Source organism: Sinocyclocheilus grahami, unplaced genomic scaffold (genome assembly GCF_001515645.1).
Source record: "Sinocyclocheilus grahami isolate Dianchi unplaced genomic scaffold, SAMN03320097.WGS_v1.1 scaffold33.1, whole genome shotgun sequence".
NCBI lineage: Eukaryota > Metazoa > Chordata > Actinopteri > Cypriniformes > Cyprinidae > Sinocyclocheilus > Sinocyclocheilus grahami.
In genome coordinates, this window is record NW_015505212.1 from 603,173 (window position 1) to 627,925 (window position 24,753).

The window sequence follows — 24,753 nt, forward strand, 5'->3', positions numbered from 1 at the left end:
AAGTGTACAAAATATAATATATATAAATATATATATATATATATATATGTATATATATATATATATATATATATATATAATAAATTGATATAAACTATGCATAAATTACATATGAATTATTTAAAATTATATATACACATTCTAACATCATGGCAGTGATTTTTGCCCAGGCAAACACCATTCATTTGCTTCAGGAAATTGTTCTTCTAACATCATATTAAACTCGCTTTTGGTTGCTGAGCTTTAACTTAATTTAAATTCCTTTGTGTGATTCAGTTCAGTGATCTGGCATGAGAATGAACTTCCAATGGCATGAATCTTGGCTAGAAGTTCCATGATCTATTGGTATAACCACACGCAGGTGCGTACAGGAGACAGACCGATACGTCTGATATACACATACACGGAAGGACTCTCTGGAAATCTCATTATTGTACACATCTGTTCACTCTGTTTTGGATTTTCCTTCAAACCGCACAGACACAAAACAGCTTGACTAGAGGTTCTACATGTGTCTGTTATAACTCAAAAACAACCGACAATACCTAAAAGAGCCAGTGGAGATCACTGGACCTTAAGTGTTTGGAGTTATTCCACATTTAAAGACAAATCTCTCATAAACTTCTCATTAAGCAGTCTGGGATTTCAAAGGCACAAAAGAATGGTTGCTTACATGAGTGAGTTTCGAAAATTAGGAAAATAAACTAAGGACCCATGTTGTAAAATTCAAAAGCTCAATGTAACAGGATATATATACTGTAACCATAAAAGCATGCCAGCAAACATGTTAATTACCACCATGCAATCACGATCACAACATAATTTTGATCCAATTTAACTTGAGGTTTCATTCCAAGTCATTAAAACAGAATGTGCACAGACATCGCTCTAGGTTCAAGGCTTTGTGTTTGGAGCGTCCTCATCAGAAAAGCAAGTGCGAGAGCATGACAGCTTACGTTGGACTGGCCAAATATAGTGGACGAAATGGCCCGTGTGGTCCATCCGTCTATAGCCTATTAATGCTCCCAGTAAAACCCTCCAAATGCATCTGCTGCATTATTTAGTCTCCAAAACTACAGCCTTTTCCAGCACATTACTTTTTAATGCATACCTTTGTATCATAAGTGCTTTCCTCCATCCGTGACAAAGCTCTCATTTACCAGCTGCTGGAATGCATTTGCATTTGAGAATGCTCATAAAGTCACATGCAAACGCCTACTGGTGAACAACAACTTGTCAACGACAACTAAAACAAATTTTAAAACGATAGATCACCCAAAAATTAAAATTCTCTCATAATTTTTCACCCTCGAGCTTCTTTCTTTAGATGAGAAGATACTTTAAAGAATGTTGGTAACCAAACAGTTGACGGTAGCCACTGACTTCCATAATATTTTTTTCCATACTATTGAAGACAATGACTACTGACAATTGTTTGTTTACCGAAAAATATAAGTTCTGTCAACATTTATTCACCCTTGAGTTTCTTCTGTTGAACACAAAAGAAGATGCATGAACACAAATGTAGATACTTGTAAAAATATTGGTAATCAAACAATTGAGGGTAGCCGTTGACTTCCATAGTATTTTTTTCCATACTATAAAAGTCAATGGCAACCGTCAACTGTTCTTTTCACCCAAAAATGAAAATTCTGTCGTCATTTATTCACCATTAAGTTTCTTTCTTCTGTTGTACATGAACACAAAAGTAGATACTTTGAAAAATGTTGGTAACCAAACAGCTGACGGTATCCATTGATTTCCATAGTATTTTTTTCCATACTATGAAAGTCAATGGCAACCGTCAACTGTTTGGTTACAAACATTCTTCAGAATATCTTCTTATGTGCTCAACAGAAGAAAGAAACTCATACAGGTTTGTAACAACTTGAGGGTGAGTAAATGACAGAATTTTCATTTTTGGGCGAACTCTGACTTTAAAAAGACACCCTTTTGAACGTATAAGGCTCTGTTTTAGCATGCACATTAGTATGATATAGTATTATTGCATTGGTCTCTGGGGAGATTAGATTGGTTAAGTAGGTCAGGTCTCTGCGTGAGGGGGATATCGAGTCATTTTGACCTCCATCATGGTACGTTTGCACCAAAGTCCACTTTTGTGAGTATTTATAGAACTGAATGGGAGAATGGGTTTGACTTAGTTCTCGTCTCATGGGCCATATTGTTTTTTTGATTTGCATTCTTCAATGAACTACTTTTGCATTCTGATGTACAACTGGGAGATCGAAAGGTCATCTGCAATGACAACTTTGCGGAACATGTGAAAGACATGTTGGAGTGTTTTTACATGCTCACACATGGTTTACAACAAGAGGAAGAGCAAAAAAAGACAGAGCTACCATAAAGCACTAGTGATTTGGAGTAGCTGTCAATCAACTCAAGTTACTGTTGTAGCTCGTAAAAAGACGTTTTAGGGTTGCACTCTATGATTAAGCTGAGCAGCATGGAACAAAAGGCATTCCTTTTGAGTTCCTTAAGTGTTTCTGGCTAGCTGCACAAGTTCATTTAAATTGACCAAAATGCGTGACAAAGATGTGGAGATAAAACACTGAGTCATATGATGAATCATAAATTAAAGAGTTTATGTTTATCAGATAACTCACAACCAACTGAATGTGTCATTCATCAAAGCGATCCGTGTGGAAATGGATATAGAGAAAAAAAATGAACTGGTGTTCTTGTGAAGGACTAGGCTAAAAAGGGATTTCCACAAAACGGACAGTCCACGACTCATCCATTTCACCACCCAGGGGAAATCCTGTCCCAGATTTTTGCAGTCGTCTGCTCATGCATTAATGCATGCATGCCACACACACTAGGCACTTTGCTGCACAAATGGCACCTGTGATCATTTTTCTTTTTATATGCGCTGCAAGTACAGACTTTATTCCATGTATGCCATCAACATCAGTCACACATTTTAACCTGTTCATTAATGACATGATGCACAACTTGTGCAAACATGTGAAATGAGACAGGAATCCAGCTAATTAGAGTACAAGGAGAGGCGTGTCAAAAAAGTTTGCCTGAGTGCAAAAAGGAACTGAATAAAGGGGAAAAAAGTCAGAAAGGAAATGGAGCAGAAAGTGTGAGCGAAGCCTACCTCACTATCCTGGGATTTCCTGGTCTATAAACCAACTTCAGCAAGAACAGTGTTTACCGTTTAACTGAAGGAATGATCTTTCTAAGGTTTCCAGATAGAGAAGCTATTGTGTTTAGTGGTAGCATGTTTTATGAGATCCACGAAGAGGAGTGGGAACTTACGGAATGCCGATCTCAAAGATGTTATTCTGAATAAGCTGCTTTCCCAACATGATGATACTGAGCTGGATACAGAGTTCAATTAGACAGCCACCAGGAGCACACTGGGAAGAAACGCAAAAGTTGTTTTGACAGTTGATGAGTAGGGTCGCAGGATTTGGGAGGAAAAAAACTAATTGCAATTTTTCTGATAAAAATACTGATTTAAAATGTTTTTATTTTTATCGTAATTATTATTACTAAATAAGAATATAAAAAAAATAAGAAATAGTACTATTATAATATTTTGCAGTAAAAAATAATGTATTAAATGACTGAAGTATTTAAGAAAATAACAATAATAAAATGTATATATATATATATATATATATATATGACAAAAACAAAATGATAAAACATCAACTGTACTGTACTGTATAGTGAAAATTGTAAATATGGATTCAAAATATCAGTAAAAATGATCTCAATACTAAAATAACACTGATTAGTACAATTGTAAAATTACAATACTAATATTTTGGCAGTCTTAATTTCTTCATTTTCAAATTAAACTCAGTGTTTATTTTGGTGGGAAACTCTTTTGTTGACAAGAACACAGTGCTGTGCTTTCCAGTGCATAAATTCAATCAAATCTCAGCCTTTGCAGTAAGCCACAGTGCGATTTTGGATTTATTTTGATTCGTCCTGCAGCCCTAATGTTGAACATGATGTTGTAGTGCTAACAAACATACAGGATGCAACAAAAGGTAAACCATACTCACCTCTTCCATACGGTAGTCATTGAAGACATAAACATAGTCACCGGGGTGGCCTGCAAACCTGTAAAAAATAAAAAAAAGACGAGTAAGGGTCACATGCCTAAAGGAAATGCCAAGGGTTCCATGCCTACCTTATTTGAAGCCAGATGTTTGTGCTGTAGTCAGACTTCACGTTCACCTTGCTAGAGGCTGAGTATGTGTGAGTTTGTGTGCTTTTCTCTTCCTGCAACAATTAACTATGGTGGATTTGAGCAATCCTATTTTGGGACTGAACCGGTCCACATACCTCCCTTTGAAGAAGGCCACATAGAAGATGGGTGCATAGGCATTCATGAACTTCAGGAGGAACGCCTTCAGAATCAGACGCTCCTCAAAGTTGGTTTCCGTTTTTGGGATCTCTGCAGACAAATGAATGAAATTATTTGGGATTTAAACAGATATGTTCTGGATAAACTGCACACCACTTTAAAAGCTTGTTGTTCTGACAAGTATAACAAACATGGGTGGCTTGGAAATTCTCCCAACATGTTTCTCTTTAGTAGCTTCAGTTCAGCAGGTTGAAGGTTGAGAAACAGAGCTTTTCAGAAGACCATATGGTTACATTTGGGATGGGATTACATGTTTTGTGGCGTTCCCTAAATCTTAATCTGCCACAACAGATTATAGACAGCGATTTTGGCAATACATTCACCATATTTCAATGCATTCATTACGATAAAAAAAAAAATCCCAAATTCCAGTAAGTCTTGTAAAATATATAAAAAAAAACATGAATTGGTGAGTTTGGAAGTAGGTTAAAGCATCAGGGTGAGTCAGGCTGCATGTGGTCAGACTTTAAGAGTGAAAATCAAAGAAGCACGGGAAAATCTATAACTTATTCACGAGATGATAACACATGCTTTATCCGTTTCCTTCCTTCCCTACACATCCACAGAGACTCTCATTTATTAAAACGTCTCTTAAGGAAATCTTGGTGATGGCTAACTGACAAGCTGCATTATCTCCAGCATTCCTGGAGTGGCTCAATTAAAAATTCATGTCATGTGGGTGGGCAAAGAAGGGAAGAAGGACATCAGAAAGAAGGGAAGTTGACTATAAGTCATGATTTAGCAAAAAATACTGAGGCATGTGGTAAAACCTCACCCAGTTCTGTGAGCCAGGCAGCCACCATGCCATAGATCTCATCCAGGATGAGGATGACCACCAGGTTGATAATGACAGCAGTGGCTGTGACTGTCACCCGTACGTTGGACTTGACCTCTGGATCCGGACTCATGGCCATTAGGGCGGAGATGGTGATGCGGTAGATGATGACACTGAAGACGGCAGAGCAAGTCACTCCAAACTACATGGAAAAAGGAACACGTAGAAGTAGAAGAGAACTGAAATATGGACAAGCACAAAAACGTTGCACCAGACAGGAAGCCTAAGGCTTACCATGAACAGAATGGAGGAAATGTTGATTAAATATCCAGGCAGTCTGTCCCTCCATGTTAGCTTCTCATGTCCACTCTGTGAAGGGAGAACGACATTTAAGGTGACTAATATAAGTATGCATGCATGTGTTTCTGTTTTTCTAGGAGCTATGCCTTTTATTTAGCTTTTTTACCTCAGCTACTTTTATAGTGACTCAATAGTAGCCTATTGTGGAAATAATTTGACTGCCCACTTGTAAAAACATGAATCATTAAGGCCATTAAAACCTGGCCTTCCTCTAGAGTAGTCTCAGCCTCAGATGTCACGCCCATGGACTTCAGGAGTTTCAAAGTTGTCATCTGACTGGTTGAATTATACAGAATTTTCAGGAGATGTGTGTGTCGTGTTCTTTAACGTTCCATCTGGAAACAAAGATGCCATGATGCTAAATCCCCCTCATTGAAGAAGAAATGCGTCGTATTTACAACTGTGATGATGAGTGCTTATCAAGGTTTTAACTAAACTCTGGATTTTCAAAAGTATGTGAAATATGTAAAGTTTGCGCATAGACTCTTTAAAATACGTCCAAGAGTTTTACACACTGGTCTGTTATTGTGGGGACATTTCCACGCCCCTAAACATGACGCGGCACAAATCAAAACGTGATTGGTTGCTTTAACTGTCAGTCATATGGCCTCTTGGGCGGTCCTTGGCCATTCAAAGCGGCCAAGGTCTGGCTACGCGAGACTACCTCTAGAGAAACTTCTCTGCATTCTGTACATTCAAGTGATAGATCATATCTCAAAAACATCCGGTCAACAAGGAGAACCTATTTTAATGACCTGAATATGCCTCCTTTTGCATTTATTTCAGACCTAATTAAAGCCAACATTAACATCAACAGCGTGCAACTGTGCAGGCAACTAAACTTGTCTGCACAGGCAGCAGTGGATTGAGGGTGGTCTGTTCCCATTGGGTTTAGTCTTCCTTTGTCAAGCTTTGGACAGTAGATCAAGAGGTATGTTCCTCTGAGGAATACGTGTTAGATGATCAACAGGAGAAAAATGGATTCTTATTCAGTTCTGTGGAAATCACAGTGAAATGAATTATCAGCTCACAGGAGTGTTAAAGGGCAGCTTATGTTCCTTTTACGTCATAGAAAAATGTCATTACAAAAGCATCATTACAATCGAAAGAGTGTTTGACAAGCAGTCTGAGCCAGTTTTTCTAAGAAACAAGAGCACAAATTACTTACTTTACTTACCGTTTACTAGCTGTAGCTATTATCTAAGGCGACATCAATACTGAAAGGAAACTTCAAAAATGGTTGATTTGATTTAACGCCCTTTCTCTAGAACAATCTGAGGTTATAATGCTGTTAAGCTACTTACAGTATACTGCAAAATGCACAAGAATACAAAGCGCACATAAACACAGGGTGAAATTGTTTGTTTTTAATTAGATGGAATGGTTACTGATGCTTTTTAGTAATGAATAAAACATCTTCCTCAACTTTGTTGCAATGCATTCTGGTATTGCCTTATCTGTGCAAGATATATGTAATGCTGCATGATTGTAATTTGACCAAAATGCAGCTTAGTTGCCTGCTGGGAGCAGACTTTGCATTTGGAGTGTGCCTATGTTGCTGTCTAGTTAGGGTTTGAAACAGAGCCCATCTCATATTTGTTGATGAATGATTTAGAGGGTTTTGCAAGAATCCGGTAGCAAATGCGGTCAGTGTGTTGACACAGCAGTTAGAAAAAAATCTACCTCTCGCAATTGGGCTCATAATGAGGCAAACAGCACCACCTAGCACAGTGTGTTACTAAACCCTGGCACCCAGGAAAAGCCACAGAGTGTAACCAGTCACAGCCTTCGAGATGCCACAGCTTTAGGGTATCCAGAATAACGAATGTGGGTCATGCCATTGTGCCATTAATCATGATCCACAAGCTTGGCTCACAAACCCTCACCCAGTAATAAGAGGAACTACTGCAGGACTGCGGTCTCACTGGTTACCGACTCTTCATTAAGATGCATGATGCCATTTAGTGACAGGCTGTGATCCCCTCTTAAAATGCAACTTTGTGTGATGCATTAATATCTAAAGAGGCCAAGTTCATGGGAAGCCTCACTGTATTTGGCACAAAGACAAGTAGAGATGCATATTTGAAGCTAATGCCACGAATATGCTGTGAGGTGCCACAAGTATGTAATAAGTAGTCCCGTATGAGATCTGTGCACTTGTTTTTTGTTTTTATGCTGATTTGAGAAGGAAAATCTGCGTAATGGTTGTAAATATGGTAAAATGTGTTAGGGCAAAAGGATTTGTAGTATTTTATAAATGCGGGCCATTTGAATTCCGCTGAGGATTTCTGAAGGCGCAGATTTCGTGCAAGCTTAGCAATATATAACAATTAGAAAAGCTGTCTGACAAAAAAATGCAGAGGAATGGCATTAATAATTTATGTAATCAGCCACATCATAAAACTGTAAAAACGGATCAAGAGAGGGAGGAAGAAGACAGGTGGTATTGTTTTTAAACAATTAACACTTTTTTATTTTTAAATTGCAGATTTGATGTGTCAGAAAAGTACTGAGATAAAATTGATAAAGAAATTCCAAGTCAGACTATTTGCCTAAAAACATATTTCAGTATTTAAAAATAAAATGAAAGAACTGATGAAATGTATACCTTGAATGCAATTTGGATAAAAACCATCTGCCAAATGCATAAACAATTTTTTTATATTTAATTTTATTTATGTTTTAGTCTTTGAAATTGACTGATGAAATCAAGAAACTAATTTACTAATTTAAGAAAATTTGAACAACACATTAGAAAAGTGGAAAGGATGGTTCACGTGTGGTCATATGCTTGCATGACATTGGTCTGAGGACAGCAGTCCATGTCTGTCTGTTATATAGTGGATATAGATCACTGGATTAATTCAACAGCTCAGTGACAGTGAGATAGGTTGGGCGCTGCACAGATGTGGGTTTCCACAGATCCTCCTGCGTACGACAGCTGTCGGAGAATATCACTTCCTTGAGCTTAAGTCAAGATGCTCTGCAAACCTCTTTGTCTTTTATTTTGGCTGTCTAAAGGTTTCTTGCAGAAATGTTACTCAAAAGACTTCATGGTTCTTTAACATCCATAGAACCTTTCCACTGCACAAAAGGTTCTTTATAGTAGAAAAAGGTTCTTTAGATTGTTAAAATGTTCTTCACACTAAGAAATAATGGTTCTTTAAGAATTGTTCACTGAAAGGTTCTTTGTGGAACCCAAAATGGCTCTTCAATGGAATCTTTACAAAAATCTATTGGAACCTTAATTTTTAAGAGTGTATATAAAACTAATACATCAGCAAACTTCTAGACTTTTGTGATGCGACAAACTCTCTTCAATTATGAGACTTCATGTCAACCTGACATCCCATTGATCTGCCCAGCAGACATGAAAATGTCAATGGGCTCTGGTTTTGTTTGCGCATGATCGCCACATGCTCTCATAGAAACACACACATACTCAGTCGGACAGCACACAAGCATCCCAACGGTCCCACACTAAGTCCTTTGGGAAATTAGTGACAGGATCACCAGTGTGGGGATTTCCTCCACGGCCATATGTCGCTTTACAGAGATGCCGTGTTCACATTGACGTCACCATACACCCCATTCTCTCAATCCCCCCCACCCCCTCCACCCTCCAAACATACTGTAAGCCAGAGAGTACCAAGTACCGGAACCACACCAGTGCCCACGCTAGCAACCAAGAACACGTAAGCCGCCACATACACAATAGAGAAAACAATGCATTTGTGTTAGAATTACACACAGCCAACAACTGAATATTTCAGGTTGGTGGACTGACAAAAATAGCCTTTTGGGTCTTTAAAACAGGTGGAGGTCCATTAAGAGAGCTTGACAGGAGATTGTCTTTTGGGCGCCGGGTACAGAAGGGAATAATCTGATGCGAGCCCCATCTGACAGATCTGAAATCCTTTTAAAACACACTCTCATCTCCTTCCAGCTATGTGCTCTGATCTGAGACGACCACCAGACCAGGATTATACACAAAGAAACCTACATGCTTCAGATCATCATGATCTTTCTAATAAACAGCTTGAGCAGGAGCACACCAGACCATAGATTAAGTGTAGGATGTATTACATTATAAAACAGATGGAAAAATTTAATTATCCGATATTGTGTATTAAATATCCCAGACTTCCTGCTCAGACTTCGATATCATTACTAATAAAATAAGAAAAATCCTCCATCACACACATGCACACTTTCAGAAAGCAAAGTAAACTCTCCTTGCATAAGAATTGCACAAGTGTTTTATTAATTATTTTAAGAGGTTTTAGTATAATTAATGAGGTTTATGCTTAAAAGAATTAGGTGTACCAAAAACAAACAATTCAAGATAAATTCTCTGAAAACAAGGGTTATTATCTTACATAGTTTTGCTTCTCAAGTAAATGTATCTTGCTTTACGTATATTCAGCATAAAGGGTTTTTACATGACATTTAGGGGCAGGTAAATCTGATCCGAGAAGAACAATATACAGGTGAGCTGAAGGATATCTTGTTTACTTGCTACTGCCTCAATCTTATATCTTTTGGATATCTAAGATTTCATGCCACAAAACCTTTCAATCTTTGGCCACAGAGAGTTGTAGCCCTTTGGACCCAGAGTGAATGGAATTGAATGCAGAATTGAATAAATCTGCAGTGAAAAAGCATAATATAAAATAACAACTCAGTCAGAGGTCAAACGTTGATCATCTCCTCCTCAGCCAGATGCACACTTTCAGAAAGCAAATGCAACCCACCTCCTCAAAGATAATGAGGAATGTTCCCTGACTTTGTTTCTGTAGGCGATGAGAATATTGCGCTCTAAAATTAGCCGCGCAAACGGTGTGCTGCATTTTATTAACAAACGTCACTAATGTGTCCTAAAGATAGCTGTCAAGATGACACAGTTATGAGATAAAGGTCTTTAAAGAGCTGAAGATAAGAGCGAACCCAACCATGCATATACAAGGGAGTGGGATTCAAGTGTTTGTGTCTCCATGGAGATGTGAGGACTTTGATTGTGTATTAAATATCCCAGACTTCCTGCTCAGACTTCGATATCATTACTAATAAAATAAGAAAAATCCTCCATCACACACATGCACACTTTCAGAAAGCAAAGTAAACTCTCCTTGCATAAGAATTGCACAAGTGTTTTATTAATTATTTTAAGAGGTTTTAGTATAATTAATGAGGTTTATGCTTAAAAGAATTAGGTGTACCAAAAACAAACAATTCAAGATAAATTCTCTGAAAACAAGGGTTATTATCTTACATAGTTTTGCTTCTCAAGTAAATGTATCTTGCTTTACGTATATTCAGCATAAAGGGTTTTTACATGACATTTAGGGGCAGGTAAATCTGATAGAAGAACAATATACAGGTGAGCTGAAGGATATCTTGTTTACTTGCTACTGCCTCGATCTTATATCTTTTGGATATCTAAGATTTCATGCCACAAAACCTTTCAATCTTTGGCCACAGAGAGTTGTAGCCCTTTGGACCCAGAGTGAATGGAATTGAATGCAGAATTGAATAAATCTGCAGTGAAAAAGCATAATATAAAATAACAACTCAGTCAGAGGTCAAACGTTGATCATCTCCTCCTCAGCCAGATGCACACTTTCAGAAAGCAAATGCAACCCACCTCCTCAAAGATAATGAGGAATGTTCCCTGACTTTGTTTCTGTAGGCGATGAGAATATTGCGCTCTAAAATTAGCCGCGCAAACGGTGTGCTGCATTTTATTAACAAACGTCACTAATGTGTCCTAAAGATAGCTGTCAAGATGACACAGTTATGAGATAAAGGTCTTTAAAGAGCTGAAGATAAGAGCGAACCCAACCATGCATATACAAGGGAGTGGGATTCAAGTGTTTGTGTCTCCATGGAGATGTGAGGACTTTGCTTAATAAAGAGGTCTGGCGTTCAGCCCGGCATGGGAGGACGTTTTCATACACCCGTGCATATACACACAAACGCACTGGAGTCTAGCGCGCTCTTCTGGACAGCCTGTGCATTGAACCACATTGAATCTGAATCTTGGTACAGCACGTCTCTTTTAGAACATGTCACACTTTAACAAACTCAGCATGTGTCTCAAGCTAAATAAGTGACACATTCTCCTTATAACTCCCTGAACTGACTACCTTTCATCATCTGCTCTCTTCGCAGTCACCCCAAACCGCACACGTACCATGTGGCCTCTTAAATGAGTGATCTGGAGGTTTTCACCAGACTTTCTGCCTCTCCAGCATTTATTTGGTTTATTCAGAGCATTTTGGGGTCTTGTGGCAATACAAATGAGCTGTGAGAAACATGGGGAGGTCTGTCAGCGCTTAGTCATGAAATCCTGAGAGCTGTGTTTTTTCCACCACAACATCACTTGCAGAAACTGATGAGCATCAACTGGACCCAGGTGAGTGCTGCTTATTTGCTTGACAGTGAGTATGTGCTGAATAATAATAATGACTTAACTACTGCATTTTTTTACCCACATGAAGATTGAGCAGAAATTGCCTTGTTTACGACGTCTGGCCGACCCAAACTGCATTCATCTTAAGTCCAGGCTGTTTTGAATTAAGTCATTAGGATGTATAGTCTTGATTTAAGGTTCTGCAGAACATCTAGGTCAGGACTGACCGTGGGCCATGATATCTGGGACAGAGTAGCTAAACATAAGAATGAGAAAAAGCACCATAATGCGAATGACGAATTGAAATCTGTGACTCTTTGACAAAAAAGGCCCAAAAAAACAAAAAATAGGCTACACATTAGGTCAGGGGTCGCTGAACTGTCCAAATGTATGCCACAACATCACACCTCCTGTGCTGAACAAGTTTTAATGAGGACTATGGATGCACAATGAGACCAGAGAGCATCAAGAAGGACATAGCAGCTGCTAATATTATAGCTGAACTTTTCATAAAAAAATTTCCAGTGGGAAAGACATAGGACAGACAGTTGAAGGACATCGAGTTGTGTATTTTGTAATCGTTCATTATTTTTACACTACTTACCAAACTAATATTTCTGGAAGAAAAACAAAGATTTCATTTTTTTGAAGTAATGATGTACAAACATTTTTTAAACAAAATAGATTTACTTGAGAACCAAAATTGCAAGATATTATATCTTGTTTTCTTATTTATTTTACATGTATAATTAGAAAGTTTTACGCTTAAAAGACAAAGTATTTGCCAGTTTGGTACCAAGGACAAAAAAATAAATAAATAAATAAATAAATATATATATATATATATATATATATATATATTATCTTAAATAGTTTCGCTTCTCAAGTAAATTTATCTTGTGTTAAGGATATTCAGCATAAAACGTTTGTTTAGTGACCTTTATCGGCATATAAATCTGAAATCCGATATGAGAAGCACAATATACCTACAGGTGTGCTGAAGCATATGTTGTTTACTTCTTACAGACTGCCTTTATTTTATTTCTTTTGACTATCTAAGATTTGATGCCTTTCAAGCTTTAGCAAATCCAGTAAAAAAAAAATTTATGTAAGCTCTCATTGTAGCAGCCTGGTAAACACTTTTAATTCCCAGCTGATTGAATTTAGATTTTTTTTTAAATTATTATTCATAAAACTAATCTTTAAGGCCAGAAACCCCACAGTGAGTCCAGGCTTGACTTTAAACCAGGATTAATGTTCTACAAACCCTGAGAAACCTTAAGAAGCTTGAACTACTGACACAGTTGGATGCGTAACAAGACGCACACACGAAGAAATGAGGCTACAGATGCCAGTTTACCTGTTTACCAAGCCATGTCATATATCAACTAAAAAGTCCTAATTTATTGGGCTAATTTGCCCAATTGCATTTCACGCAAAACAACGGCCCCAAGCAATGATGTCAAACAGACGAGCACAATCTACATTTTCCGAACGAAATGCTCAAATCTCTGAGGTTCACACCTCATGTGTGAGCAAATGAGAACTTCCTGGACAACATATTTATTTACTGAGCATATGCTTTTTATATACAGCTGTGATCTGCAGTATTTACTACTGAACAGAGCTCAATGATGACATTACATTTGATCTTAGGTAAAAGGACAAGAAACCTTTAATGTTGTTATGTCGTGACTAACATTTAGTTACATGAAACCAACAGAGCAAACCAACGAGATCTAACTGTACTAGCCCGACATGCTCCGTCCTACATCAAGAGGATTACGGCAGTGAGAGACGGCCGTATTGCTCATGCCGTCGACCCCATCATGACCACCCCACCCAGCTGAGCCAATGTGACAGACACATGGCCATTTACAAATTAAACAGGCTCAAATTCTCTCACTAAATGTGCATCTGTGCATGTGTGAATAAGTCATTCTTTCAAAGTTATTGACAGGAAATGGTAAAAGGTTTATTGATTATATTATATGATTACATGAAGAATTAAGAAAATCATTTTCTGAAATGTTGTTTAAATATACAAATGAGGTAATATCTAATTTATATGCATCCTCTTTCTTATTCTTAATTCTTTTTTTATCATTATAATAATTTTTTTCTTTTTATTGTTATTAATATTTCTTAAGCATGCTACTTTTATTTCTTATGCTGTGATTATTTTAGAATTATTTTATTTGTAAAGCACTTTGAATTACCACCGTGTATGAAATGTGCCATATGAATAAACTTACCTTGCTACTGAAGTGGCCATTTCTGGCTCAATTTGAGAATGTGGCCTTTAAATATTGTACATATTCTATATTGAAATCTACGCAATATATTGTTCTAAACTAATTAAATCTATGGAAATAGACAAAGTGCAATAAAATAAACACTTAAAAATTTATTTTAGATGCTTGCTTTCCACTAGTCTGAAATAATATGTTTTAAAAAGCCAAATAGTTCATGAAAAATGGTTTTCACCTACAGTGTCTTGCCTTAAATAGACCAAAAAAGAACAACTTTCAAAATAAAGACAGAGTTGGATTGCTGGGTCAAGATGCTGTCACATAGTTCGAAAGGGGGAAAAAACCTTCCAACCTCACAACTAGGGAGTATAATATAGAAACTGTAACACAAGCAGGTGGAAACGAGGCTCTGGAGAGATGGAGGCGAGAATGAGAGCGAGAAAGAAAAGGAGAGAGCACCATTTACCGGATTCCCAGCTGCCATGGCTGACAGTAACCTCTGCCTCCATTTGTCCTTCCCCAGTTCCCCACTCTCGTCCACACCTCTCTCAGGCTGGAACACACACATCTGAACTGTCACACAATCGCTGACAAAAGAGGGCAAAACACTAGCTAACAATGCAAATTTCAGTTTTCCAGAAACCAAACTGGATCTGCATGACTTCCTTTTTTTCTTGAGCATCACCAACACAAAGCGCAGCCTACGAGCCCCAAAGCACCGGTGCCAAATGCTTCAGGCCAGAGCAGTGCATGATGGGAAGGCTGTGTAAAAGGCCCACAGCATTTGGCACCCCCTCATCTCTGCCCCTACAACCATGGCAGTTCCCTTTTTGACTGTATTCAATAAAGCATTTGCATATTAAGCCAGAAGCCAAAAAGAAATATATTTAGATCTTTTTAAGTCAGCCATTAATGAAATGCATAATGCATTAAGCATATAAAAATGGTTTAAAAAAACAACCTGCCCACCTCGTTTTTGTTCTTTTTATTTTTCTTCTTCCTCTGCTTTTTTTGAAGGAGAATCGTTTCATATTTGGGTCTGGGATGTTCCTAAAGAGAAAAGGACAAAGAGGCAATACTCTGTGCGAGACCAAGTGCACAGCTGCAGACAGAGAGCTTCAAACCATTCAAACAGGTCAAAAATCCAGGGCAATTAAGGACACAAAGACTCAACATCTCAAAGAGCAGCAAGAAGAGAGTTTCAAACTTAAAACTCAAACCTTCGCTTTTTCCTGGCGGGAAAGATTGCATTTAGAGAAACAAGAAGTTAACAAATTGGTGAGTCCATTATTTGGCTGAGATCACATGGGGACATTCATACACAGCGTTGGGGGAAAAACATTAATAATTTTGGATAGGGATGCCACCATTGTGTCGCATCATATAACAGTCAGCATTAGTTATTTTCAGTTGGTCAGTGTCAGGAAACACTGTCATTGAAATCAGCTCTTGGCCACTGTGCAGGAATCCAGACATGCAAACACTAGTGATTAGTGAGTAACATAATGTGACTGTGTTCATGTGTGAACGTACCTCCTCCTCCTCCATGCCTGTCAGATCCCAGCTATAGTTCAGACTGATTTGTCTGCGCTTCCAGTGCTCTAGAAACATGGCAGCTAAAGAGAGAGAGATGAGGCATTCAGTAAATGAGTGCTGACAAATATGTGCCTTATGAGAAAAGAGAAGCAAAAGATAATTTATAAGGGGCAAAGTGTCATTTCTTAATGTAAGACCAATTACATCTCATCTACAAGTCCATTAAAGGAATGCTCAAAAATATTCTGCTTGTTCAATTTACTTCAATAAAAGTTAATTCAACATAATTCTTCAAGATTTCATCATGTTCAACCAATTTACTTAATTTATTTTAGTTAAAACTCCAGAAATTATTTTTGTTGTGTAAACTGGGAACACATTTTCCACTTCCCATCATGCTTTGCACTGGGATGGATAGGAAGTGTAGGCTAAATGTTGAAATAAAGTGTTTTTATGCTTTGTTTTGTTTTTTTGCAAGATAAGGAAATGGGAGGACTTGTTAATGTTTAATGTTTTATTATGTTGGTATTTGAGAGGCTTTATGTTATGTTGGTGGTTTTGGGAGTTACCATTCTTGTGAAGTGCTGAGATTGAGTGCTTGAGTTGAGAAACTACTAATAAGATTAATTTAATAAAAAACACTGTGGGAGTGTCATGGATATAACCAGTACCATTTTCTGGCTGCCAACACCTAATATTGTATGTGTAAAGAAAGGTTTTATTTTGTTTGCTAGTATATGTAACAGTTTACTTAAAAATAACTTGATTCAGTCATGTTAACAAATTTCCATTATATGGAACCACTGTCCATGATTCAATTAAGTTCAGCCAAATAGTTATCATTTTGTGCAAATAATTACCCAAAAATTACATTGTCATTATTTACCCACTTTCATATCATTCCAAATATGTATATTTTTCTTCAGTCAAACACAAAAAAAGATGTTTAGCAGAATGTTCATGATGCTCTTTTCCATCTTGTGAAAGTAGTCCATATGACTTGTGCACTATATAATTCAGGTCTTCAAAACCATTCAGCCGCTTTGTGTGACGAACAGACCAAAATTTAGATCATCATTTGCTGATTTACTTTGATTATATTAAAACGTATCGCTATTTCACTAAGTTAAGATACACAGAAGAAAGAAATTCATGCAGGTTTATGTGAGTAAATGATGACAGATTTTTTATTTTGGGGTGAACTACCCCTTTAAATCCACAGTAAACAAAACAGCAAAGACCTAGGCAGTGTGTGTGCTTTGAAACTGCATTACATGGCTAATTAATACATCTCAGTACCTACATACAAACAGATGCAGCCTCTCTACACGCTGCTGGGGGTCTCTGTATGAGTAATAATGTATTGCTTCTGCTACCCAATGCAGGTGTCAAAGACGGGCAGTGTCAGGAATTGAGTGGTTTCACAATGCCTCCATCAGCCAGGCCCAGGGACGCAGGCAGTGACAGAAAGAGGTAACACTACTCTCTGGCTATTCAACATCTCTTCAGCTCCATCACTATGGAGACAGCAGCACTTCTGCACATTAATGCTAGCGGCTCAAACTGGTCTCATATACAGGACTGAATGAATCTAAGGCAGCTCTTCACGTAAATAATATACAAAAGTGGGTAATATCTAAACTAGGTTTGTCATTCTTGTGTTCAAAAATAAAGATGTAGTGGACTAAGGTTCATACTGTACATTAACATATGATTAACTTACACTCTTTAAAATAAAGGTTCCGTAATGGAATTGCCCGAAATCTCCCTTTTGGAACCTTTATTTTAAAGAGTGTAAGCTAATCATATGTTGATGTACAGTATGAACCATCAGATCAATGTGTGTAGATAATGGCGTAAAACAATAGATAGAGAGATAATGAAACGAGAGTAATTTTGAGGCGTACCCCAGACGGACATGAAGATGGCGAAGAACACGGTAGCCGGGTTGTCAAAGAGATGGCTGGCACGTGCCGTGCCACAAGCTGTGCTGAGATGCCAGTAGTCACATGCTCGATCACAGAGGGGACACATAGTGAAGTTCTGATCCTCATCACACATCTCCTGGCTGGCAGAAAAGCACACAAAATCACACACACACACACACACACACACACACAATTAGACATAGCCGTGCAACAGTCCAATAAAATTAATTAATTATGGACTTGATATGGTGCAGCATGTTTATCCATCAGCATGGCTCAATGTCTAAAGTATCAATTAAAAATGCAACACTATTTTATCTTGTGACCTCGGAAAATGTGGCTGCACTGGACAGAAATATTCACTGCGGTCTCAGAAATAATACTGTCTGGTTCACGGTGTACTCAAACAAGTACTGACATTTAAAAGGATCACAATATTCCCCGTTCCCCACAGGGATGTTTCAGTCACAAATGCATGCTGAGCAGTCTTACAGCACTTGCAATTCTAGCATAAATGAATCCCATGTATCAGATGAAATGATTCTAATTATCACTTTAATATCAGCGGAATATAATAATCACAGCCCGTTACTCTCAAGCTGGCAGCTGTTGCATGCCCACTCACAACAGGGACCCGTCCCCAGCCCTCAGTGGGCTTTATTGGCACATACCTAGGTATGTTTGTTTCCACAGTGGCCCAGCCGTAGAAGAACACAATGATGCCCACCACAGACGCAGGGATCAAAAGCTGAGTATAGACACCAAGCCAGGCAAAGTAGAGACCTATCTTCTCCCCAAAGTACTTCCTAATGTTTACACAGAAAACAGTGGGTTTTTGCGTTGCATGAGGTAATCAATCAAGTATTGATCTAAAGCAGAGGTGTCCAAACATTTTACTACAAAAGACCAAAAATCTAATGTTATTGAGGACATTGTGCTAAAATTAAATGTTGCATTATATCCAGCTATGGTCACAGTTTATTTTAAGGTCGAATTCTCACTGTTAACTAACTATTAACTGTGACTTTTTGCCTCAATAAATTCCTAATTTGCTGCTTATTAATAGTTAGTAATGTAGTTGTTAAGTTTAGGTATAGAGTGGATTAAGGAATCTAAAATATGGTCATGCAGAACAAGGCATTAATATGTGCATTTTAAGTACTAATAAACAGCCAATGTGCTAGTAATATTCATGCTAATAAGCAACTAGTTAATAGTGAGAACTGGTCCTTAAAATAAAGTGTTACCCCAACTATAAATAAGAAATTAAGGTATGCATGAAGAATGGCATGCTTTTTCCAATTTTTTCCTGACATGTCAGGCCAAGTCTGTACCGCAGGCCCTGGTTTGGGCATCTCTGATCTAAAGCACTGTGTCAAAGTGATCTGAGAGTTACCTGATAAGATCAACAGGCTGATACTTGTAAAAAGCACCGTATCTTGCCCATTCATCATGTAACAGCTGAAACCAGTACAACAAAAATACAGAATTTAATCACATTCTCCCTTCTGATTCATTGCATAAAAATGCTACTCAATAGCGGCATACTTGTCTGTCGTTCTTCCCCTCAGCTTGTCCACTGGGGTGGAAGTCTCCCTGTAATCATACAAAAACTAATTTCAAGTCAACCTGACAGGAGATAGAATGGCAAAGGAATCCAGAAAAAACAACTCACATCGTGTAGAGGGAACGCTGAATCATAAACCCCGTTGGCTATCAGTGTGGTGATACCTGCGAGGCAAAAAAAAAAAGCACCTTAAAATACCCGACATCATCTGTGGGAATAATGATTGACTGCTTTGACTTTAAAATGGCCCAACTTCATTGCTTTTGGAAAGCCGGTAGCCTGAGTCCTTGAGGCGGAAGACAGCTGACATGTGGAACACAGGCTTTAATCAAAGTAATTAATCAGTCCTCAAAGGAACGACACGTACGCTCTGGTGATTAGCCCTCAATTAATAAAGTAGCTCCCCAGCAACAAGCTGGAAAGACCACCACTACCCATTGCCCCCCTCTTTCCACCTCAATGGACCCGGCTTCAATTCAGATCCCAATCCCAGAACTTTATGACCCAATTTACTCAGTTTGTACATAAACCAAACGAGAGAAAGTATGAGAGACAGAAAGAAAAGGAGGGGCATGGCTGGAGAACTAAAGAGAGCACCAAGCCATCCCTTCTGCCAGATAGCCTCGATCTCAATGTAGCCCCCGGTGGTCCGTCTGCGAAGTGGCTCGGTCCAAGGGAGCATATGGCATGGGCTTGTGTTGCACCCTGTTCCAACTGCACCGTGCCCACATCCAAAGCTCTCATTCTGGCCCTGACTATCCTGAGGATTTCCCAAACACTAGTTTGTGCTTAGGTTATGGATTAATGTATTACTAACCCATGGTTTGGCAGGTCCGTGTGCAGGCGGTGCGTCTGAGGATTTCATACACCTGGGGCAGACAGTGAGAGAGAAAGAGTGAGAGAGATACAAGCAAACAAGAAACCTGAAAATTGTTCCCGGAAAAAACCCCGGCGGAATTGGTTTCCTAGAACGGTGCCTAGAGACGGCAGTCTCCTGCTGCTAGCAAATAACTTTTGTTCCCTCTTGTATATCGTGTTCTCTTTTCAACATCCAGAGAACACGTATCACATTGTACCATTACGGCTGAACAGAACTTTCATGAGCAAAGCAAAAGAAACTCACTATTCGGCTCCTTGTGGCATTGTCGAAGAAGGTGTCCTTTGAATTGATGTTGTACCTGCAAAAAGGCCAAAAATAGCGATGAGACTTTCCATGAGTTACACAGATTCCTTTGGCAATCAAACAAATCCTGTCAAGTCCTCTTAGAAAGGAACAAAATCCCATGTGGCCACTGATGACATTTAACCCCACATCACCCCAACCATGGCAGGTTCTCACAGGTGGAGCTTGTCCCGGGAGAAACAGTGCGAAAGGAACTTGGTACGGCTGTGTTCTTGCTCCTGATGGGGTACTTTGGGCTGGAACGGTTGATTTAACTTCCGCCACACTTCATTCATGGTGGCAGCCAGACCTTTTTCTTCCCTCAACTCATAACTCTGAACAAGAGACAAAGTCTTTATGGTCAAAATTAGCAGTAAAGCATTAGACCAACAATCAGCATCAGTCGTTTGTGCTTTTCCCCCTCTCCCTTACATACATCAGAGAGAGACACACTACATAACGCATGCAGGGACTTCTGAGGGCTTGTGGAGAACTCACATTAAGACATCCAAAGGGCCTCGGGTTTGTCTTGAGATTCAGAGGGAGCTCTGCTGTGTCTTACCTTCTTGGTGGGCACCTTGATCTTGAGAAACTCTGCCTCTCTGCTCAACACCTGCCAAGGCGCATGTAGCCGAATGAAAGCATGACCATGAGCCTTGTTCTGGGGAAAGAATTGAAAAGAAATGTCTTGACATACTGTCTCCAAGTTGATTTTTGTCATTTTATGAATAAAAAGTTACAATTAGAGAAACTAAAATAGTTCTGAAGCATAAGTGACCTGTTCTTAAAATAAACTTCTGTTCAGGCCAATTAAGACAAGATAAATGCTGACCCATATGCATTTCCTATTGAATTTTGACAATATTTTGGTAATTAGTTCACTTTAATTGAATTTTTATTGTATAAGTACATGCACTGTCAAAATATGCAAAAACTGTACCTTAAGACAGTACCCTTAAAGGGACAACTTTTTACCTCATCAGTAATATAGACCTTTAAGGTACTACTCTGAACCCTTTTAGGGGTAATTAAGGTACAAAGACGTCACTTTAAAGCTATTGCCCCAGTGACAAACTGTTGGAGCCCTACAGGTACAATCTTCGCGCATTATTTCTAGAGTGTCCACAAATTAACAAATTAATATTATTGAAATGTTTGTGTATAATCAAATTCTTTAATGTTTTCATTACATTGAAAATACAGATAAAAAAGGATGCCTTTTCTCTAAAGAAAACTACTCAATCTAGTACATGCCCTTTATGCGAGGTATGTTTTTGGGTCATGCATTTTAAGTTTTAAGTTGACTAAATTGCCCTTTTAGAGGTGAGACCATTCTAGTTTATAGATCAATTACACCAGCCTCAGAAGTGTTATATTTGCATATTTTAGGCACTAATTTGCAGTGCTGACCACTTGCCTCTTAGGTTTTTAAGTGTTTTACTGTAAATGCATTTCACATTTGTTTAAACATACTGTGGAAATTATTGCCTGTGGTAATCGGCAGCATTCAAACACAAACACATAAATTGAAAATAACCTAGAAAAGGCAGTATCAATGTCAAAAGAGTGGCAGATTGTCATCAAGCCCATCCAAGAGCCCCTAAAGAGGGACTATATATATTACATATACTTGGGGGGTATGGAAATGATCTCTTTTTGCAAGTTGTAGCCATGAAACCTAACACTGAAGCTGCGTCGTGCCCATACAGAGATGACAGTAACCGTATCTGTCTGGCAGTGGTCAGCCATGCCATCTAGAGAAGCATGTGTTAAGAAGAAAGGAAGATGAAACTGAAAGAGACATCTGGATGAGATGAGAGTGATGAGACAGAAAGAGATTATGGAAACCTGAGGACATCCTCACCGTCCCCTGCGTTCCAACACGACGGGTGTTTTTTCTCTGCCCCCTCCACACACACACACACTCACAAAGGAGAGATAAAAATAACATGTGGATCTGAGAAGGTTAATTAGGATAAGATATTCCAATTAGTACTTCATCTCAGCAGGGTAAGGCAATTAGCTTGATTTGAGCACAGTCTGAGCGGGAGCCATCACTTCAGAAACTGGCTGCGACTGACATTTGAGGGACTCCCGAAGACCCATGAGTGGAAACGGTTCTTCATGGCAGATTGAACCTTGCTTTGACATTTGGTATAATTAACTCAAACTAAGAGTTGAGAAACAACATCGCTGTCTCAACATCTCCTAAGAATTCATGGCTTACACCAGAATTGCAAACTCTAGTCTGAGACTCAAACTTAAGTCTAACTTAAACAGTTTGCCTTGAGACTACAAATTAAAGACTTGCGAACAGACTTTAGGTCCACAAGAAGACACTGTTCAGATAAAAGGGAGTCTCTTGGGAAGTCGTGGTCTAATGGTTAGAGAGTTGGACTCGTAACCCAAAGGTTGCAGGTTCGAGTCTCGTACCGGCAGGGATTGTAGGTGGGGGAGTGAATGTACAGTGCTCTCTCCCACCTTCAATACCATGACTGAAGTGCCCTTGAGCAAGGCACCGAACCCACAACTGCTCCCCGGGTGCTGCAGCTGCGTTAAATGCAGAGCACTAATTCCAAGTATGGGTCACCATACTTGGCCACATGTCACTTCACTCTTTTGCATGCCGTAACTCTTGTGAGATTATGCATCATTTTGTATTACACAGCAGCGTTTCAACATGGTGACTAAAACTGGTTTACAGTCCAAAGGTTTACGGACAATGATAATGAGAGAAGCACTGGCATCTACTTTAGAAAATACATGTATATATGAAATTATACTACATAAAGTATTCTAGAAAAATTAAAATATATAATGTAAAATGTAGGTTTAGCATGGTTTGGCTTGAGGGAAAACAAATCCCAGTTACCATAGTTACCCATTCATTTACTAAGGGAAAATTTTCTATTGAGTGCATTTATAGGTTACTCAGATTAGCCTGCAATATATAAAAAAGAGACTTGTAACTTAATTTGTACTCCACCTCAAGGACATGAGACTAGAGACTCTACATCAGAGACTTGCGAACATGATGATGGTTTACTTGTTACTGCAGGCAATGATGTTGAGAACACATCTAAAGTGGATAAGAATGCTGAATCTTTCATCTTTAATTAACTCTCTTTAAATGCATCATGCATGAATATTTATACCATTGAGAAAGGTGCAGGAAAAGTCTTCTCACCACGTCTTCCCTCTGTTTTTTTTGTTTTGTTTTGTTTTTAGGCTTTTTTATTGCCACCATAGAAAGCCAATGTTATCCATCAGACCGGGGCTATTAAGACAAACAAACACAGCTAACGCGGCCACTGAAACATGATACCAGCAGTAGTGACATCCCCTTGAGCATTGAAGATATTCAAAACAAAACTTCACTCCCTATGAAGTCAATCCACCAGGCACCTCACATGCCTGAATCTATCTGAGATAGCATATTCAGCCAGAGTGATAGTAAATGCTAACGATGTGCCGAGGTAAGAGGAACATGCCATGTGTGACTTGACCCGCTTGCCCCTGTTCAGACTGTCTTCAATCAAACTTCACTTACCGGCTGAATAATTCAGAGCGTCTGACCGCAGGTATTTGTAGAGGTCAGAGAGCAGAAAACACTGGCTGGGGCAAAACATTATGCAATGTTTGTGATCAGACAAACCAGGAGAAGACTGTTGAATGATGATGATGTTGAAAGCCATCATGACAAAGCTTGTCACTGCATGCACATTTTGTCACCTTACTAGGCTTCCCATGGGGAAACGATGCTATGGAGTGCATTGTTTAATATCTCTGTGTTTTTAAATGCACGATGCATGATAAAAAAAAACACCTCAGACTCAGATGATTATGTCCGAGTTGAAAAGGGGTATCTATCATTTACAACAACGACAAATAGCAAAGCGTTAAATTTGGAGAAGAAATTTGGTCCCTTTCAGGCTAGAGTACAGTTAACTCAGTGTGCTGTCAAAGGTTCACAGCTCTTCTGAGAGAGAGGAGACAATCACTACTATTACCACCCTGATAATCTTACTTGGCTTCACACCACAAGCATTCATGGTCTAATCACCCTACAGATGAAGACATGCAGTACAAAACAATCACAAAACAGATGCACAATAACAACGTGTTTTCTGCTATATTCTACAAGAGAGTTTTTCTTTAGACAAGAATGCATGTCCATTAGCTTTTTAAGTAAGGAGAGTTCACCTGATTCCCCAGATATGATATAAAAACAAGCTTACTAGCAACAGATGAAGAAGAGTTTATTTGGGACCATTAATAATACCATACAAATACAAACCAATTACTCCATAATGGGCCATCTTTAAAAGTAATGGCTTACATAACAAAACAATG

General features: G+C 38.6%; 1 protein-coding gene across 3 annotated transcripts in view; it reads right to left on the minus strand.

The window, feature by feature from the left end:
• LOC107579307 (anoctamin-2-like) overlaps positions 1-24,753 on the minus strand; it is a 35,565-nt gene that overhangs the window by 8,452 nt on the left and 2,360 nt on the right. The window contains exons 4-21 of one of the 3 annotated variants that reach the window (XM_016265156.1): positions 20,963-21,061; positions 20,578-20,735; positions 20,362-20,416; positions 20,056-20,107; positions 19,347-19,402; positions 19,220-19,267; positions 19,068-19,132; positions 18,343-18,477; positions 17,651-17,811; positions 15,741-15,823; positions 15,428-15,439; positions 15,177-15,257; positions 14,674-14,760; positions 5,478-5,552; positions 5,184-5,385; positions 4,327-4,438; positions 4,044-4,101; positions 3,286-3,386 (exon numbers count right to left, since the gene is read on the minus strand). In XM_016265156.1, the coding sequence (XP_016120642.1) occupies positions 3,286-3,386; positions 4,044-4,101; positions 4,327-4,438; positions 5,184-5,385; positions 5,478-5,552; positions 14,674-14,760; positions 15,177-15,257; positions 15,428-15,439; positions 15,741-15,823; positions 17,651-17,811; positions 18,343-18,477; positions 19,068-19,132; positions 19,220-19,267; positions 19,347-19,402; positions 20,056-20,107; positions 20,362-20,416; positions 20,578-20,735; positions 20,963-21,061 (1,640 nt within the window). The remainder of the gene's footprint in view (positions 1-3,285; positions 3,387-4,043; positions 4,102-4,326; positions 4,439-5,183; positions 5,386-5,477; positions 5,553-14,673; positions 14,761-15,176; positions 15,258-15,427; positions 15,440-15,740; positions 15,824-17,650; positions 17,812-18,342; positions 18,478-19,067; positions 19,133-19,219; positions 19,268-19,346; positions 19,403-20,055; positions 20,108-20,361; positions 20,417-20,577; positions 20,736-20,962; positions 21,062-24,753) is intronic. The other 2 variants (XM_016265166.1, XM_016265162.1) reach the window with 2 other exon arrangements.